Here is an 18,738-nt window from a genome sequence, read left to right on the forward strand (position 1 = left end):
AATAATCATTTAGAGCATCACCTTCCACATGACCCAGGAAATCAATAAGAGCACAATGAGCCCAAGCAGCAGGCTGCTGGAAATGATCACGATGGTGAACTGCCGTTTGGGTCTTTGATGATGGAGACCTTCCAGGAAAACCTGCACAAATTTTAAGTAGAGAAAGCACAAGCTCAGAAGCTCTGACGGTTCCCTTGAAAAGCCTCCCATGCTTCTACAAGGATCTGAACCATCCACCCTGTCTTGTTCTAGTCTCAGCCCTACCAAGCCCTGGCAACTGTTCAGTGGACATGGTGAGTACAATGGTCTCTATAGCTCTCCTTCCCAGCCACTCTATTCTCACTGCTACCAAATCACGGCTCTGAAGAGTGCTCTACGTACTTCCCATTGGCTGTGGAAAAAGCTTAAAAGTCCTGTAGGACCTGATGGCATGCTGATTCCTGACTCAGATCCCCAAAGGCGCTACTTATAAACACCCTCAAACTCTCCCATAGAGCTGTCATGCAGTACTTTAGAGGGAAGAGCTTACATAGGCAACATTCTCTTCCCTATTCAATTCAATAACTTTAGGGTGTGGCTCTGGAAACGCTGTTGCTTCTATTTCAAACTTGAGTGATGAAGTCTCATCCTGTTTTGCAAAGAAAATATCAACAGTTTGATTCATAGTTTATTTCATGAAGACATGTTAATAGAAACACACCTTTGCTGTCTAGAATCTCTATAACTTTCCGACATTATAATGCTCCCTTTGGACATGGTTCTGTCTCATGGAATCCTTTTATTACATTCTTGGCTATGTTGAAAATCACTTGCTTTAAATGTTTTGCCAGGTTACAGTATGTTATTAGTGACCAATATAATTTTCTCAGTGCTATTACGTTTTACTACACATACGACTTCTTGACCTGGTAAACACTCCCTCAGGTTCACCTTCTTGCTCGTTTCTAAATGAACCAGATGCATCCTACTTAGTGTCTTAGTGACAGCACCTTGCACTAGCGATATTTAAATCCAAGTCTGAGATCATCTGTGGGTGAATTCTGAGCTTTAATGTTTCACGTAGGGAATTGATACCAGGATCCATTCATCTTGGGACCTGTGAGTGGGCTTTATGGATTCGATGGCTGTTTAAAGACGGTGTTCATGTGTGCATTTACAGGGGGGTAGGTAAGAGTATAGAACGTATATTAAAATAAATACGGCTACTATTTGTTTTTAAGCACGTGTGGCTGACGACTTGCTGGAAGTGGCTTTCCTCCCACATGGCTCCTGGTCAGCATGCTTGAGGGAAGTGTTTTGCCCACTAATTCCCTTTCCCGCCTTTCTTTTTGAAACAGGATCTCACATGCCCAGGCTGGCCAGGTTAGGTTAGAATGACCTTGCGTTTCTAATCTTACTGCTTAATTTACACTTGTACAGCATACACGCCCAGTTCACACCAGCCCTGGGACTGAGCCCTGGGCTCTGTTCATGGTAGGCAAGCACCATACCAATCGATCTAGACTGCGGCCATAGATGCCACATTTGGTCTGTTGCCCCAAAATGCTAAAATCTACTGGGTAAAGGTTACTTTTTAGAAACTACAGACTTCATGAAACCCACAGCATTCTTTCAGCAGGAGGGCTCCTCCAGGGACAGTGTCTGGGGTCATCCTTGACTGTAGGGACATGAGCAGTGACAGGAACCGCCTGGTGCGTAGAGCAGCCTGACAACAAAGACGTTCTTGTCCACTGTGTCAGTACTGCCTCTGTTGAGAGACTTGGGGCATATGGGAGGCAGATATCAAGGCTCAATGCCCTGCTGCTGGTCTCAGGACTTCAAAGTGTGTCTGAGGCTACCATGACTGGCTATCTCTCCTTCCACTGTCTGATGGAAATTCCTTTGACCACTGTGTAGTGATTTAAAAAAAAATGCCACTGAACATGTAATAGCTCCATTTCTTTTGGCCATCATGGGCCAGGGACAACTAAAAAATGTGAGCAAAATTAATCGCAATGTGCAATTCCATTTGGCTGGCCTTATCTACCCTGGCCACTGACATTATCCATACTGGCTAGATGAGGAAACTGAAAAAAATGTTTTAGGTTTTCTCCTATTATCTGAGGGCTCTTTATAACATATCTTCTTTTAGAGGAAAAAGTCCAAAATGCATTTAATTTCTTTTTAAATTTTTAATTTGAAGCTTTAAAGTTTGTTATTTTTAAAACGTATTTTTGTTACTGAATTTTGTCATAATCTTTTTTTAAATAGGCTGAGCCTCATGTCATACATGAGGGCCTTGAACCCACCATATAGTTGTGATGATCTTAAGCTTCCAGCCCTCCTGCCTCTGCCTCTAGCCTGCTGGGACTGCAGGCATGAGCCAACCATACCCAGGCTTAGTTGATACTTAAGTTTGATTTTCTTTGAAATCAAATTTCAATTTTACTTCCTGGTTTTAATCTTTAAACATTATATTTTAAAGTTGATTTAAGGCAGTCATGATACACAACTGTCTACGCTGCAGTTGTGAGGCAGCCATGAAATGGTTTTCCGGCTGGGGTCACCATAACATGAAGAACTGTACTTGAGGGCCACAGCACTAGGAAGGCTGCAAACCACAAAGTTCAGGTGCTATGAACTGGTAGGATAGTCAAGCTCTGTTTAATTAAGGTTCATAGACAGTTGCTTTCTGCACAAAACCTAATCATTCTGTAGTTTATCTCTGCTAGTTGATGCAATGAAAATGCGATTTGGGCTTTATTCCCAAATTATATTCTCATCTTTGTAATTTGTTGAATGTTTCCATACTGTCCTGTCTATGTAAAAATGACTGCGTCTATACATCCATATCACAAAGTTCGCCATCTGATTTTGAACTCACCATTTCCAAGAGAGACGGCCTGCCTTCCAGCTGAATGTGAACACTGGCTTCTTTCCCGCTTTCCATTCTTCCGAAATTGCACAAGAAACCCAAACAGTGTAGATCCGCTTTCATGCAATACTTGGAAAGAATGGAAAAGCCCTGCGTTAAAACCCTCTACAGTTAACAACTTAGCCGCTGGAGAAGGTGGCTCAGTGGGCAGAAGGCTTGCCGGGCAAGCGTGAGGACCAGAGTTTGAATCCCCCAGACCACGCAAAGCTGAGGAGACTGCGTGTGGTGGAATCTGCTGTTTCTACCACAGGGTGGGAAGTAGAGGCAAGAGAATTTCTGACAGGCAGGCTCACAGCAAGGAGGTCCTGCCTTAAACAAATGGGTCGGGGACCACAGCTGTGGTTGCTTTCTGACCACTGTGCACACACAGCAGCATGTAAATCCTCTCAGAGAGATTAAAGAATATGAATTTTAAAAAATCAAAACTCCTCCGTGTGCCAGCAAGACAGCTCGGCAGCAAGTGAAAGTACTTGCTACTAAATATGAAGACCTGAGTTCAAATCCCCGGGGACCAGAGGATGGAAGAAGACTATGTGCCTGCAGGCTGACCTCTGGCCTCTACAGGCTCACTGCAGCATGCGCTCACACAACTGAATCTAATGAAGTATTTTTAAATGTCCTTAATGGCATTTAGAAAACTGCCTTTTTTTTTTTGGTAAACATCTTTCGGTAAAACATGCATTTTGTTTTATAAACTATAAAGTGTATTCAAACTAGCATTTGTTTCCATCATTCTTAGGAACAGACCCTTCTAGGACAAGATGAAAAGAACGATGTGCATAATTAGAGTCTCCCTAAGAAAAACATGCTCTGTTTTTCTGTTTGTTTGTTTTTGTTTTTGTTATTTTGCACAACTTCTCCAGTTTCATGAAGTCACTAAAATGGGAAGAATGAGAATCTCATGCTAGAAATATGGCTGCTTAGGTGACTTGGTGTCAGGAGGGTTCTGGTATAATGTCTGGGTGGCATGTGGGGGTTCCTTGTTAGGTAATGACACCTTAATCACACACACTCACTCCTGGGCCCATCTCATCGCTCCATCATGCTTGTATCTTACTAGTGGGAATATCACCTGAGCTTATGTCCCTAACCACTCCCCCGACCCCACTGATTTTCACTGTTTTAGTTCTTTGCGGGAAGGCAGAAATACCCATCTGAGACATGGAACCTCACCAAGAGTCTCTTATCAGTCTTTGAGAGGAATTTGAGTATGTCTGTCAAGGTCTCTGCTATGCCCTTTTGCTGCTTCGATGTGCACTCACTGTCATAGCGATTGAAATGGCATTGCCCAGAAGTCACCTAAAGACAGAAAACAAGAAACATAACACCTCTCTTTGGAGAGAGCTGACACAACACGGTTTTAAAAGTTTCACTTGATTGTCTTTACTAAGATACATTATGCATCTCCTAAATTCTGAAAGTATTTTTGACAGAATCATTTGGGAAATAGTAAATCTCTGATAAACCCACAAACAAAACTCCAATTAAATTAGAGCAGGTCTCAGGTCAACAAACTCTACTGACAGGGAAAAGGAAAATGGAAGGTGCATGTTAGCCCAAGGTTAAGATTTCTTTGCTTTCACAAAACAACACAAACCACAAAACAAAATATGTCACAATTATATATCCTAGCATCTAAATCTGGAATCCAGGTAAATTTTCAAAAGACTATTCCAAAATCATTCCAGGAGGCTCTCTTTTTTGGTGACCGCTGTTTCTTGATACAGAGATAAACGACTTTTCATAGCCCTACAGGAAAAGAACTGGTCTAAGCACCAACTCATGATTCCTTAGAGCGGGTTTCCTCCTTCTTGTTGCCACAGTGGCTTCAAGCTTTAAGGAAGGTTCTTCTAACTACACTAATTCCATGGGCTCATGTCTCAAAGAAAGTGATAGAAAATAACCAAGAAGAAAGAACCAGTTTTTCAGGTTGTATTATGTCAAAGCAGGTGCCACCTCTGGCCTACAGTTTGGGGAAAATGTATTAACTTCCTGGTGCTCTCAGTTAATGCATATGGAATTCATAGCATTGAATATGACTTGGGGGGGGGGGGCAGAAATCTTCATCTTCACACAGGACTTAAGCTACAGGGTTAGTGTTTAAGACACACCAAGTGCAGGTCAAACAAAGGAAACACACTTTTACCTGGACAGCTAAAACGTTGAACAACTTATCATTTTGAGGGAGAAAAGAATTGGGTACCATGATTTCCACACTAACATTTGGAGCCATGCTAATGCCAGTGTTTATAACCTGAAAAAGAAAATAATTTAAGAATTGTTTTATAGTTATATGTACAGAAACCACTGAGCTTCAGGGCAAGTGTTCACCAGCCAAAGCGAATGTGTGTAGTTGGTAGATACAGAGCAGACAGAATAGCCATGCGCAGAAATTTTCCAGTTCCATCAGTTCAAATTCACGTTAAGGCTTTTGATTTTGTTTTAGTACTCTTGTGGCTGCATTTTGTCACAAAACTAAAGGCAGAACAAGTTTAAGGTCATTTTGAGCTTCATAAGAGACCCGGTCTCAAAATACAAAATCAAAAGAGGTTAATATTTGTTTATATATATATATATATATATATATATATATATATATATATATGTCTATTCTGTGAGGCGGGACTAATAGTCCATTTTTATTCAGGTTAATTATGATGCTATCACATTAAAAAATTAGGAAATGACACCTTATTTGACTTCAAGATCACATAACAAGCCATTAACTCTGGACGCTATTTCATTCCGTAAATGTGGGGATTACATATCTTCATAAACAGGAGGTTGAGGCAAATTTTTTTCCTACTAAGGACCTTAATTATAAACCCAATACCAGGAACTGTGAAAAGTGTGTGCCACCTCATTGGAAAGGGGTGACCGACAGGCTGGAAGCCCTTTGAATGAACATGACATGGATGAACAAAAGTGGCCCTGAGCGTGGGACTGGGGGTCACTGCTGGGTCACAGCTGCAAGAACAGAGGGACAGAGCAGCAGGACCCAGAACTACAGGGAAGCAACTATGCATTGTCCCTCATCCCGACCCCGCTCAGGCCTCCAAGTCATTTCAGTACCAAAGTGGATTCCCCACGCTTTCTTGCTTTGTTTCTTTTCTTCCTCTCTCTCTCTCTCTCTCTCTCTCTGTCTCTCACTCTCAAGACAGAGTTTCTCTGTGTAGCCTTGGCTGTTCTTGACTCACTCTGTAGACCAGGCTGGCCTCAAGCTCACAGAGATCCGCCTGCCTCTGCCTCCCCAAGTGCTGGGGTTACAGGCATGTATAACTATGTCCACCTTCCCACACTTTCAAACTGCAAGTTTCTCTATTTTCTTTTGACTCCGTTATGCTTTAATTACAGCATACCTAAGAAGTAATTGTAAAGTCAGACTATGGCTTGGTTTCTGTTTCAGTCTATCATAGCAAACACCTACTGAGGTCTCATGAGCATTTCTTAGGTTTGCAGTTGAAATACAAAGTAATCAAACAAACAAACAAAAACCAAGCAACAGTAAAACACTCTGAGGTGATGTAGATATAAGGGTTTCCTTTCAAGGCCATTATTTTCTGGGGATCTGGGACAGGCCCTGGGAACTAGCTGTTTGGGTAGGCAGCAGAAGTGTCTCTAACGTCCATCCTGAAAAGCATTATTACATCTTATCTTGCAGGAAATAACGGAGTTGGCCTGGTCAAGCTACCTTGAGAGACAAATGTCATAGGATTCTCAGGTCATAGTCTGGCCTCCTGGGGCACTGTGTGCCTTTCAGTTGCTGAGAGACCAAGGCACTCCCTCTCAGGCAGTGAAGTGGTCAGGCCACCTGTGTTTCTCTGTGCTCCTTACAACTTGACAGGAGAATTGGTCTTAGACATTAATCCTACATACCCGTATAGCTTGCAAACATTGTATTCTGGCAACTATCACAGCACTGATTTTGGCAACCGTCATTATGTTCTGTCTCTGAGAAAGGTATAAAAGTCTGATTGCTTGCGATAAGCTTGTCCCGCTCTTGGTCTTACCGTAGCTCCTCCAACCTGAGCCTGGCTTTCATCTCTCACTGGCAATGTCAGGTGACCTTGGCCTGCTAAGCAAGCACTGCTGTGGTCACTGATGCAAGCTCTGCATTCTGTACATTGCTAAACTACTCCGTGCTTGGACGGTGCTTTCGATTAAAACGAAATTTTTCTAAACATTACCATAACATCTGTCACACAGCCAAAATTTTGCTTAGCGGCTAAATTTTCAAAAACGAGTTTTTATATCAATATATTTGTATTTCTATATGATGATAGCATTTTTTAAACTAAAAAAGAAAAGCTTATTCAATACTGATGAAGCTTGTTCTGATCCTGAAGGTAGGAAGGCAGACCAACGATGATCCTGGGGAAAGGGAAGGCACGGTGCTTCCATTACTTGGTAACCTTGGGCCTGTTAAAAAGCCTCAACCAACAACAGATTTCCTGATTTACCTCCAAACATGCTGCGACAACCCCTTGGCTCATCTGCCTTGAATGCATCTCCAGAAAAGTCAAGAGATCCTTAAACTCTGCCTGTTTCAGGCACTCAAGTATGTTGCTAAGAAAATCTGGGACAAGAGATATGGGGAAAGCCCCAGTAGCTGCAGAGGAAAAGGGCCTGAGTTACCAGGAGCCAGTCACTGAGACAGGAGACCCAGTAGAGGAGTCCCCTGGGGTTCTGCCTTCCTCCCCGCCTGCCACAAACCTCAGCACAACCAGCTTTGCTTACATGGAAAGTGAGGTTCAGCTTCTCTGCCATGCACGTTTCTGGCTCGTTCTCCTCACTTGATCCATACACAAAGGAAGTGGGGTTCACAAACCTGAGGGGAACAAGGCCAGTTTGAATGTCCTGTTTTTGTCTTGTTTTGTTTTTGGCTGAAGGACTGTACGGTCTGTCTTTAGAGGTGGACTATAGCACATTTACAAGGTGACGGAGTCATTTTGGTTTCTTGGTCAGATTAAAGCTCTAACTCTGATAAGACAGGAAGGCCATTGGCTCTGACCCAAGTCGCCATGCCTATCCTAACCAATATATGCACTTGCCTTCCTTCCCCACACCTGCCGGCTGGTTGCCATTTGTACTTTTTCAGCTCTAAAGCGATTCATGCAAATTTGGCAAACCTATTTATTATATGTGGATGGCTGCTGAAGCTCAAAAGTCCACTGAACAAGCCAAACACTGACTTACACAGGAAAAGTGTTTGGTAGGATGCAAGGTTTTTCGGCTTTTTAATCCCAGGATTAGAGAAGTGTGTGCTGTGTTTCTCAGCAAACAACGAGAAAGTGCCGTTCTGGGGAAATCCCCATAAGTCACTCGGATTCAGTCACTTAGATTCAGCCACTAATAATAGACAGTCCCCAATTAGGGATCCCGGAGGGAGGGAAGGTATTAGAAATACTCCAACAACACACCCTTGTGCAGTTTAATACTTGTTATCTTTGTCCCAAATCCTACTGTGTGAACAGAGGGGGAAACAGAGGAGGACATAACGAGAAACATCAAGAAGCAGGACGCGAGCTCGGAGAGGTAAGTCAGCTTTGATTTGCTTCACCACTGACACTCAGGGCCTGCTTGTCTGAGAAGGACCACTCCCTTCAAACTGATAGCCTGATGCTCAAGCCTATCAGTTACAGAAACCGACATGTTAGTGCAGTTGGATGCGCCCTTCTTACATGGTTAAAATGATGGAGGGACACATTACATTTAGAGCAATAAGTAAAATCCACCTGTCCATTTTCTTTTGTAAGTCATGTCTTCTAGCGTTTTAAAATGTTTGTGTGGAAACGAAGTAGAAAGTGGCCTGGGAGTCCCCACCCCTAACTAAAAAGCTGTGGGCAGCTAAGGCTCTCTAGGGAGGGAGAGTCAGTATTCTTTAAGGCTGTGGGTGGCTCCTGGTAGGCTGAACACACTTTAGTGGGTGGGCCCAGACTCGGGAGTACATTAGCATCATAAGTTGGAGTTTGGGGGTTTTCTTTTAAAAATGACATGAATTTTGGGGGCACTTAGGGAAGTACAGTGGATATGGGAAGAGTTAGGGGAAGGAGTTGATGGATATGATTAAAACACATTGCATGAAATACTGAAAGAGTTAAAATACTTTAATGTAGTGATTATTGGGCATGTTGAAAACCCAGCCCTCATGACGCAGAGCCAGGATGGTCATCAAAATTTCCAGAACACCCCTCTTACCTACACAAGGCCAGCCCAGACCAAACAGAGAGAAACAACAGAAATGTCTGAAACACAGACTAACAGCTTGAATAATGGCCAGTGGAGGCATTGGCGGTTTTGTCATTCCCCTCTCTTACTCTGTGTCCACACATTTTAAGTCAGGGAATGATCCACACAGAAATGACTAAGACCACTGGAAAAAACAACCTGGCCCCAGGGTCCTGACGGCAGAGCACTCTCGGGGTTCAAGATGAGAAAGGAGATACCGCAGCCAGCTCGCTCACACCTTAGTTGTTAGGCACACAGTTAGGGATGGGCTCTGGAGAGCGGCAGTTCAGCCAAGTGCACGGCCCTTTCTGTCCCTCCCTACTATGGCTGCCGGGTACCCGGTACCACAAGCCGTGTACTACATGACTCTGCCCCTTGGCTGTGAGCTGAAGGATGACCGTGGCCCGCTGGACGCTTATTGGGGCGCTTCCAGTGCAAAATCTCCAGCAGCTGGCCATGAGTTTGATGTAGCATCAGAGCTGATTACAGAGTGGATTAAAAACAATCACCAATCAAGCCACTGCACTCAGAGGTGGTTGCAGAGACACAGCATCCTATCCTTAAACATGTTCAAACACACTCCTTTCATGAATAGAAGAAAAAAAGAAACAACAGAGAGAATCGCCTCTAATCCGGAGGACCCCACTCACCCGTGGACAGTCAGCATGACCTCGTACCGGAGGGGTATCACCAATGTCACGTCGTTGTCCTCCATTTTGTCTGTTTCGCCTTCATTCTCACTGTGGAAACAGAAAACCACGTGAGAACCCAGCCTCAGAGAGCACTTACTGCACACTGTGAGGACTCGATAGAGGATATCCAGCAGCACTGAGGGGAGGGAGTAGGGACAGAAAGAGAAACGGCAGCAAGACATTTTAGGGCAGGGTTGGTAGAAACTGCTCTCATTGTTTGCACTGTTGTCAGTGACAGACAGTGGGTGGAAGACAGCTTCATGGCTCTTGTGAAGCCATTTCCAGAATGTGGCCATGTCCTTTGTGACGGTTGTCTCTTACACACTGGCCCATACCAGGAGGCGTGCACGGAGATGCTGAGGTCCTCATGTGCCCTGCTGAGGGAGCTCACATCCAGGAGAAAGCTTATATCTATCTGAAAAGCAGAGAGGAAAGACCCAGGTTTTAATCTAAAATACATTTTTATAGATTGAATTTTAGTGCTCATTAATAGATTTTGCTATTTCTTGAGGAAAACAGTGGAATGTTCTAGACGTGGCGAAGTCCTTCCCCTCACTCAGCAGTGAGACACAGAAATGGCTGGGTTTAAGGTGCAAGCATTGCCACCACTGCTTTCAGAAAAAAAGCCTCCCTGAATGCAAAGACTGGCGGGCCACCTGACACCATCCGGGAGGCTTCAACAACTTGGTTGAGGACTCTTGCCAAAAAACACCTTTTACTATGGCAGAGGTAACATGCCTGGCAGACAGGGCCACCTGGGGTGGGGGTGCTGGGAAAGAGTAAGGCGGTAAAACAAGTTCTGATTGACACATTTATTTGCCTGTATCGACATAAACAGGTTCTCTGCTCACCACCCCATGCCACGAACAATGAACACTGCTAAGAATAAAAACATGAAGCTCAAAGACACCAGGACAAGTTGTTCTCTCTTAGCTAAGTTCAAAACTACATTTTTAATGCAGCATATAGGTAAGAGGAGATTAGCAAATGAAGAGGCTAACTGCTTACCCTTGACAGCCGGTCCACATATATGTAACCAAGGCTGCAGGCAAGTTTCACTCCGCCTGAGCTCTCCGTCACTTCGCAGTTTATTTGTTTATCTTCCTAAAGGAAAAACCCAAAACCAAAAACTATTAGTCTGAGGAGAAAGAGATTTAGATATTTCTAACATATTTTTAGGGATTTTTTTTTTTTTTAAAAAAATACCAGTCTAGAAATATTTTCTTAGGAAACCGTTTTCTTCTTAGCTTGGTAATAGTATGTAGAATTAAAGTATGTGATACAAATGTGTGTCCATAAGCAAAATGCATGTACTTATAGCCATGCGCATTCTCCACAAAGCCTCCTGGATAGGAGCTTTCATGTTTTTCACTTAGGCTAGGAGGGAATTCTTTGAAACATTGGGGAACAAGGAAGCCACAAAGTCTGTCTTTCCTTCCGTCTAATGCATCTGAACTGTGTTTAAAGTATTTAACTGCAGCAGTTACAATCATAATAGAAATATATTCAAGTACAGGCTCTGGGTACCTGGAATTTATCCTCCTCCTTTCAAAGGAGCTTCTTAGGGATCTGGAGAAAGACGTGAATATCTGCTCTTGAGAGATGAAAGGTCCCTGGGGTTAACTGCCTGCAGGACGCGGAGATCTCAAGGCTAAGGTGCTGGAGGCTTTTCTCTTTGCAACTCAGCCTTGCTAAAACCTCACTAATGAAAGAGTGCCGTGGGCACATTCATGGAGTACACATAAATATATGGGACACTCCAGGACGTCACTTTAAAGCAGGATTTCAGGACTGAGGAAGACTAAGAGCTCAGAACTACTAGATGGGGGCTGAGGACCTTGACTGAAAACACAGAGCAGGAGTTCTGGATGCTTAGCATGAAGGAGCATGCCTGATTGCTCCAAGGTGACATCAACATCTTAAAAACACGTGGCAGGAATGAACTAGTGGTGTCCGAGGAGTCCTCTCCTAACGCTGGAAAGGAAGAGGCCAACACCTTTCTGCTTAGATCCTAAGGAACTCAAAATGTCTGCACACTGAGTGATGTCCAAACGTTAAGATGCTAAATCCGTGGGGTAAACACGGCACTTACATTTGTTTTTAACCTGAGTGCGCTCTACCATTGTGGTTTCTAGAACTCACCAGGTCTAAGATCTTAATGAAATAAAGGCCTGTGGGGAGCTGGATGTGCAGAGAGGTTTCGTAAGCGTCGTCCCCAGCATTGAACAAGGACACATTTAGCATTATGGTCTTCATGCTCCCAACCGCAAGGTACGTTTTGTTTTCATATGGCCTAGAAATTGAGTAATGAAGGTGAAAGTCCGCATAGAAAATATTCATGAACATAAACTATTAACTTACGACAACAACCATGTAATGTCATACAAACAGAGTGATCAGCAGGATCCCAGTGATTTCCCATATAGAACTGATAACAGGAGAGAAGAGAAAGTGATAAGGGACCCCCATGAACGAAGTCTCGTTCTGAGCCTTGAATTTGAGAAGCTGCACAAAGAACATGTGATGAATAACGAAGCAGTCATCCCAGACCCTGGCTGCACCTCACCCTGGAGGGATTTGACTGAGTGGCCCTGGCTCTCCCCACCCTCAGGAGCTGGTGTGGTTTGCTCGTGTTGTGAGCTTTGGGCTTAGTCAGCACGTGTCTTCTCGGCTGTGCATGTTAAGTGGTGAGAAGAGAGCCATGCTGCCCTCTCCCTACTGTTCTATCTACCATCACGTTATGAGCAAAGGGACTTCCAAGGTTCTGTAAAAGTAAACTTCAGCTTGACATTAAAGTTTAATTAAGACTTGTACAAGAGCTGCTTAGAAATAGACGTTTATAAAATATTCTGGCTTAGAACCAAAGCATTAGTCACTGAACACCTTTGGGAGAGGAGCTGGCGCGGCGACAAGCAACAGAAGGTGGAAGCGTGGCACACACAGCCAGCTCCTGAGGCGGCAGCCGATCAGAGCAGCACCAGGCTCACGCTCACGCTCTCAGCCGGACTCCTGCGTTAGTTTCCATTTTAGGCCATTTTGCACAGCCCCACAGTCTCAAGACTTCTCTTTCTAAATGTCCACCTTACTGTAGATCTTCTTTAACAAGACACGGTTGGAAAGACAGCAGCCTGTGTGTTCCATGACATGAAGAGCCAGCCGCACATCTGGACGGGCAGCATGACTGAATCAGAGGCTTCATGGGAATCACACTTCATTCTTCATTAAAACACGCATAATGCAGGCTTGAAATTTACAAAGCTGCTTAGAGTCCACATAACTGACACAAACCCAGGTTCTGTGCACACGTGAAATCATAACTTAATAAGAGAAAAGGGAAACCAGAGAGCTATAATGCCAGGCTCTACATCCCCTCTCAGTGATCACGACTGGATTTTACAAGATGCTCACATAACCGCACGGTCATCAATATATTCTTTCCTGATATAAATCAATTTGGTTTCTGAAGCTTACCTATTCTTGATCAGGATGGTAGGGACAAAAGAAAGAAAAGGTAATGAAGGAAAAAAAGAAGGAAATGAGGGGAAAAAGGTGCCAGATCAAAATACATTGTGAATGGTTATTACAGTTTAATGTCGGAAGACACACAGATTTACTCGACAAAAGAGTACTGGCCTCCAGTCCAAAGCCAAATTATATCCTCTTTTCTTTTTCTTTACTATCATTGCAGGGGACTAAAATGCTGAGGGATTCTTGCCAGCTGAGATAGACCAATTAGCTGACTTTGTTGAATAAAAGCTCAAGGAAAAGAACTGAAAAAGACCTTAAGTTGGGAAGTTGGGCAGACAGTGAGTGGACTTTAGAAGCACAAGGTTAGTGAGGCTTTTATTTTGAAAAGGCAATTGTATTAGATTTTCCCTTTGAGGAGTTAGACACTGTGTCAGAAGCCATCCCTGCTCATCAGTAAGGTCCCCATGTGATGCTAACAGAGCCCCAGATTATTCAGGCAGTGGGCACCACTCCTTCGGTATTGCAAAAGATGAGATCATTTCAGCTTTGGGGAACAAAGCGTGATATCTAATATAAATTAGAACTCCATCCTCCCCTCACCATGACAGATTCCGGGAAATGCATGCACATCAAGTTACAGTAGGCACAAGAAGGGCTATCTCTAATGAAAAGCCTTCAAAAGGAAAAATTAAAAGCAACCAGCCAATTAACCAACAAACAAAGCCCACTCTTGTTCTTGCATCCTTTGCCTTGATAGGCTTGTTAGTATTAAAATTATAATCATTTAAAGAAGAAGCCAAAGGAATGTCTATGTGTATATCGGCTTCCTGGATGCATACCAGACCTGCAGCTACCGTCTCCTCTCAGACATCATACCATTTTGATTTCTGTAAGTCAGAATTAGTCAAACGCTCTGCTCCCTGAAGTTAAAAGCATCCATATCTATTATGAAAGCAGTTGGGGGCAATGTCTATCATTTATTCTAGAAACATGAAGAAGAGTAGAGTGAGGCCATTTACATCCCGACCTCTGTGAAAGGCCTGGCGGCGAGCTCCCTCGTGGTGGCTAATGCCTGTTGTTCTTGGAATTGCAGCAACATGCTTTCTCACCGTTATTTTACTATGGGAATGTCTCTGGTTTACTGTCCCAGGAATTTGTACACATAGGAGGCCTCAGCCTAATAACCATGAGGGAGCATGAATCAGCACTGCTCATCAAACCCTGAGCAGTTTATTGTTGCAGGCATCAGAAATTCATGCTCTTTACTGAGTAAATGCATTTACATAAAACAGGCTTCTAGCTCTGGGACACATAACAGCCAGCAGAGTTACAGCCAGAAGAAGGCATACAACATATGGCCCCAATTTGCAGACTGTTACTGAGAAAGGAGAAAAGACACCTACATGCAGAGATGTTGTATTTTTGTCTGACACAGAATAACTTACTCAAAACACAGTTAGTCAAAAGCTTTCACTGTGGCTCTGGAAACTTAATTAGAAGAGTTCTCATTTGCACATCCCTTAAACGAGTTATCATTAGCCACATAGAAACAGTTTGTAACTTTCCAAATTGACGCGAAGGGACTGGTGCCTGGTGCTTTACACTGGGACTCATTCTATTTCACTGTGATAGCAGCACCTCTTGTCAAAGTCTCCAAGGCGTCAGGCTTTGAGTTACTCACCTGTATTAACTGCATTTTAAGAACTAAAGCATCCCGCAGAGAAGGCACAATTTCTACTATTTTATAGCAAAGAAAGAGGAGGTGAGTAGGCTACCCTGCCGGTAAACCGGTAAACCGGGGACTGTAAATGCCGGACTTGATCAGCTTGGCCTCCCAGGTGAAAGTCTTCACCACCACATTGTTCCTCTGGTTTCAGTGTGATAAAGACTGGTGGAAAATAATGGAGCAAGAATGCTTCAGTGGGGGAGGGAAGAGAGGACAGAGCGGAGTAGGGCAAGCATTAAAAACCTCTGAAAAAGCCAAATGGAAACCTACTATTGTAGAAGTTTCCAAACTTTGTGGTGTTGTGTTATGTGTGTGTGTGAATGGAAGGAATTTAAATGGACTTATCCTATACGGAGGAAGCAACTCCTCTAGCAGACACATCATAGGGTAGGCTAGCAAATGAAGGCCCAGTGCCAGAAATAGGCCATTGCTTCTGGAGTAGTTGGTCTGTGGGATCTCCTAGACCCTAAAACATTACAGGGTACTGCCATTCCTTTTGGCATGTAGAACGTGATGGTAAGACTCTATTGTTAATGACATCATATACTAGAGCCACAGAGTGTGGAGAAATCCATTTGGATTCTGACCTAGAAGCCTCACCCTTATTGGATATAATGATACAAGGTACCATGCATTCCACTCAGGAGAAAAGGGCTCATCAGTCTTACTGATCTGTGGGCCCTGCATGGTTTAATAATAACCATCCTGGTAAGACATAACCACAGATGAAAGAGTGGCATGGGTGTTACGGGAGCAACCAACTATCTTCTCCTTTGTTTTAAGGTCCACTTCATAATATGGAACTTAAGCCTGGTACTGAGGCCAACAACCCGAGGACTAGGTATATCATAAGACCTAGGGAAGAACCTATGGCTATCATTTATTAAATGGACGTATTATTATCAAACTCCCAAAAGGATAAGCCTTATACCCATGGATCAGGACATCATTCAACCTTCATCAAAGCAGCTTTTTTTTTTTTATTTTTTTTTTTTGTTTTTTTTTTTGTGGTAGATGGTAATAAGCACAGAAACTTGCAACTGGTTAACTATAGAGAATAAATTTTGGCTCAGCCCTAAATGAGACATCTGTATCACATTCTCTTTTCCTAATACTACTCAGAGAGATCATTTCAGAAAAAGGGAACATAGAAACACTCTAAGAACCAGAGGCAGTGGAGAACTACAGTGAAAGAGTGTTTTCTGGACACAACAGAGTATTGCCCATGTGAACCGATGGACACTATGACTACATGCACAGAAGAGCTAGACAAAATCCCTACAATGGTTGGGCACAAAAGTGGGCACACACTGGCTGCACAAAATTGACTACATGGGTTTAAAAAAACATGAAGAGAACACATGAAATTTGAAAGGAATAGTTGTAGGGGTAAAGAAGGAGTGGAGGAAGAACAAAGGTGGACTTAATAAAACTTATTACCTCCATCTATGAATTCTCAGTTCATTTAAAATGCAAACCTATAGCTCTCTTCATAGTGTAGGTTTCTTGCTTGGGTCCTATAGATGTCAATGACAATTTTCTGGGGTCCTATGATATTCACTGCCACTAAGCATTGTGGGTATTGTCCTAGAAATGACTCAGAAACACCACCTTACATGTGACCAGCTACTGTTTAAAATTATAGGCTTGATTTTTAAGTGAAAAAAACAAAACAAAACAATACCTCCAATTAAAAACGCTAAGCAATTCTTTACAAGAAAATAGAAAAAACGAATTAATATTTCCATATTTTATTTTCATAAGTTGAGAACATTCTTAGTGACATTTTTCACATAAGCTTTGAAACTTCATTTCTCATGAGCCAGAAGATTTGCAATGAAAGAGGAAAAGAAAGAGAGTGCCTAATGCACACAGATGGAGTCACAGCCCAGCCATGGCTTAGAAAATACTCTTCTCTACAAACACACCTGCCTAACCTTTTTCAAAATCCTCTGATGTACCTAAGACCCATCTATGTTGTAAAACAGATATACAAATGGAAAATTAAAAGTTGTTCAACTAATTGACTCTCAAAGTCACACTGTGCTCTTGTGTAGAGAGCAGTTGCTAGTCACTGTTCCTCAGTGAGCTGAGTGAGCCAGCTGAATCGCTCATAAGCACAGCCAGGTAACGGCTCCTTGACCCTCTGCTGCGGATGCTCATGGCTCTGCCGGCACTGCCTGCCTGAGAAGAAGTCATGCTCTTGCCCAGAGAGATATTCAACATCGTGCCTCAAGTACTCTACTCTTTCCTACTCAATCCCGTGTTCCATGTTTTATAGTCACATTGGATTCTGTTCTTCAAATTATCCCCCAAGTCCTCAGTTACCATCTATGAACTTGAATTTCCATGGCAACAACCCATGACTTCTCTGTACTTCCTTCCACAACTGCAAGCAAGCAATCAATCGTATTTCTCAGGTTCTTAGTTTAAGCTAATGGGAATCTGAACTCCTTTCCAAGGCTAACTCCTCTACCTGTGAGTGGAGTGTTAAGCGCTGCCTCTGTTGAACTCCTGTTCCATCCTCAGTAAACCTCTCTTAGTCACCTCCTCTCCAGGCATTGGTCGGCTTTGGGAACACAGCATGAGGAGAGGAACTGCCTTCCAGCAGGTTCCAGGGCAGTGTGGAGAAACAACACAGCATGCACTATGCCATAGGCCTAGGGCTAGAGAAGGGTCTAGGGGTAAGGAGCTGGTGACAGACAGAGAAGTTGGTGGGAATGAGAGCTTATGTCATGGCCAGACAACTCTAAGCATTCTTCTACTGATGTACAAAAACAAAACAAAATATAAATAAAAAGAAACCCTATGGTAGAGGTGAGAAATGGGACCAAAGCATTTAAATTTTAGGCCCCAAATGAACTACTGAATCTTTATCATTTCTCTCTCATTTCCCTCTCCTGTCACAGCTGCATTCTGTTTTGCTTTTTTTTTTTCCCCCAAGACAGGGCTTCTCTGTGTAGCCTTGGCTGTCCTGAATTCACTTTGTAGACCAGGCTGGCCTCGAACTCACAGAGATCCGCCTGCCTGTGCCTCCCGAGTGCTGGGCTCACAGGTTGGGCCACAGCGCCTGGCTACTGCTCCATAGTTTCCTTCTTTCACTTCCCATGCTCCGAGATGTGCAAAGTGGTCTGAATGCAGCGAACCTCTCTATGCGACGCACGATTACAATGGTTTATTTCAGCAAAACGTAAGAGTACCCAGCCCTATTTATCCGGTTCTTGCCACGTGCCAGATGCTGTTCTAAGTGCATTGTATTTTCTTTTTACTCTGTTTATCATGCTATGAATTTAGAACAAGCTAGTTTATTGTTTTTCAAATTTGTCAAAATGCATTATTTTTTCTATCAGTTTGAATTACATAACCTATTTTCTAGCCGTAAAATATACCAACCATTGTATAGTAAAGTTTATTATTTTCCCCAGTTAAAGTCTTATTACCAGACACTTAACAAGCGTTAAAACATAAGTATGACTATAATGATACTCCAAGGCACATTTTAATCTTGAAATACCTTCTAAACTGCAACGAAAAGTTACGACACACTTCACCAAACCTTAAGGCTACTCACAGGCTTTCAATCTCTAAAAGATGATGCTGCTCAAGTACCTGTTTGTTATGAAAGCATTATTTAGTCCATCACAGTAAAACACTGTCATTTTGTAGGGTTTTTTTTCCCCAAGGTTGCTTTGTGTAGCCTTGGCTGTCTT

At 43.1% G+C, this 18,738-nt stretch overlaps 1 protein-coding gene across 2 annotated transcripts in view; it reads right to left on the reverse strand.

Moving 5' to 3' along the window:
* Window positions 1-18,738, reverse strand: part of Itga4 (integrin subunit alpha 4) — a 73,344-nt gene that overhangs the window by 3,997 nt on the left and 50,609 nt on the right. For both annotated transcript variants that reach the window (XM_055600599.1, XM_055600600.1), the window contains 10 exons: window positions 11,977-12,127; window positions 10,843-10,938; window positions 10,170-10,249; window positions 9,793-9,882; window positions 7,652-7,742; window positions 5,061-5,168; window positions 4,088-4,213; window positions 2,864-2,983; window positions 530-628; window positions 22-141 (listed from right to left, as the gene is read on the reverse strand). In XM_055600599.1, the coding sequence (XP_055456574.1) occupies window positions 22-141; window positions 530-628; window positions 2,864-2,983; window positions 4,088-4,213; window positions 5,061-5,168; window positions 7,652-7,742; window positions 9,793-9,882; window positions 10,170-10,249; window positions 10,843-10,938; window positions 11,977-12,127 (1,081 nt within the window). The remainder of the gene's footprint in view (window positions 1-21; window positions 142-529; window positions 629-2,863; window positions 2,984-4,087; window positions 4,214-5,060; window positions 5,169-7,651; window positions 7,743-9,792; window positions 9,883-10,169; window positions 10,250-10,842; window positions 10,939-11,976; window positions 12,128-18,738) is intronic.

This window comes from Psammomys obesus, unplaced genomic scaffold (assembly GCF_907164565.1).
Source record: "Psammomys obesus unplaced genomic scaffold, mPsaObe1.curated_primary_1811, whole genome shotgun sequence".
NCBI classification, from domain to species: Eukaryota; Metazoa; Chordata; class Mammalia; order Rodentia; family Muridae; genus Psammomys; species Psammomys obesus.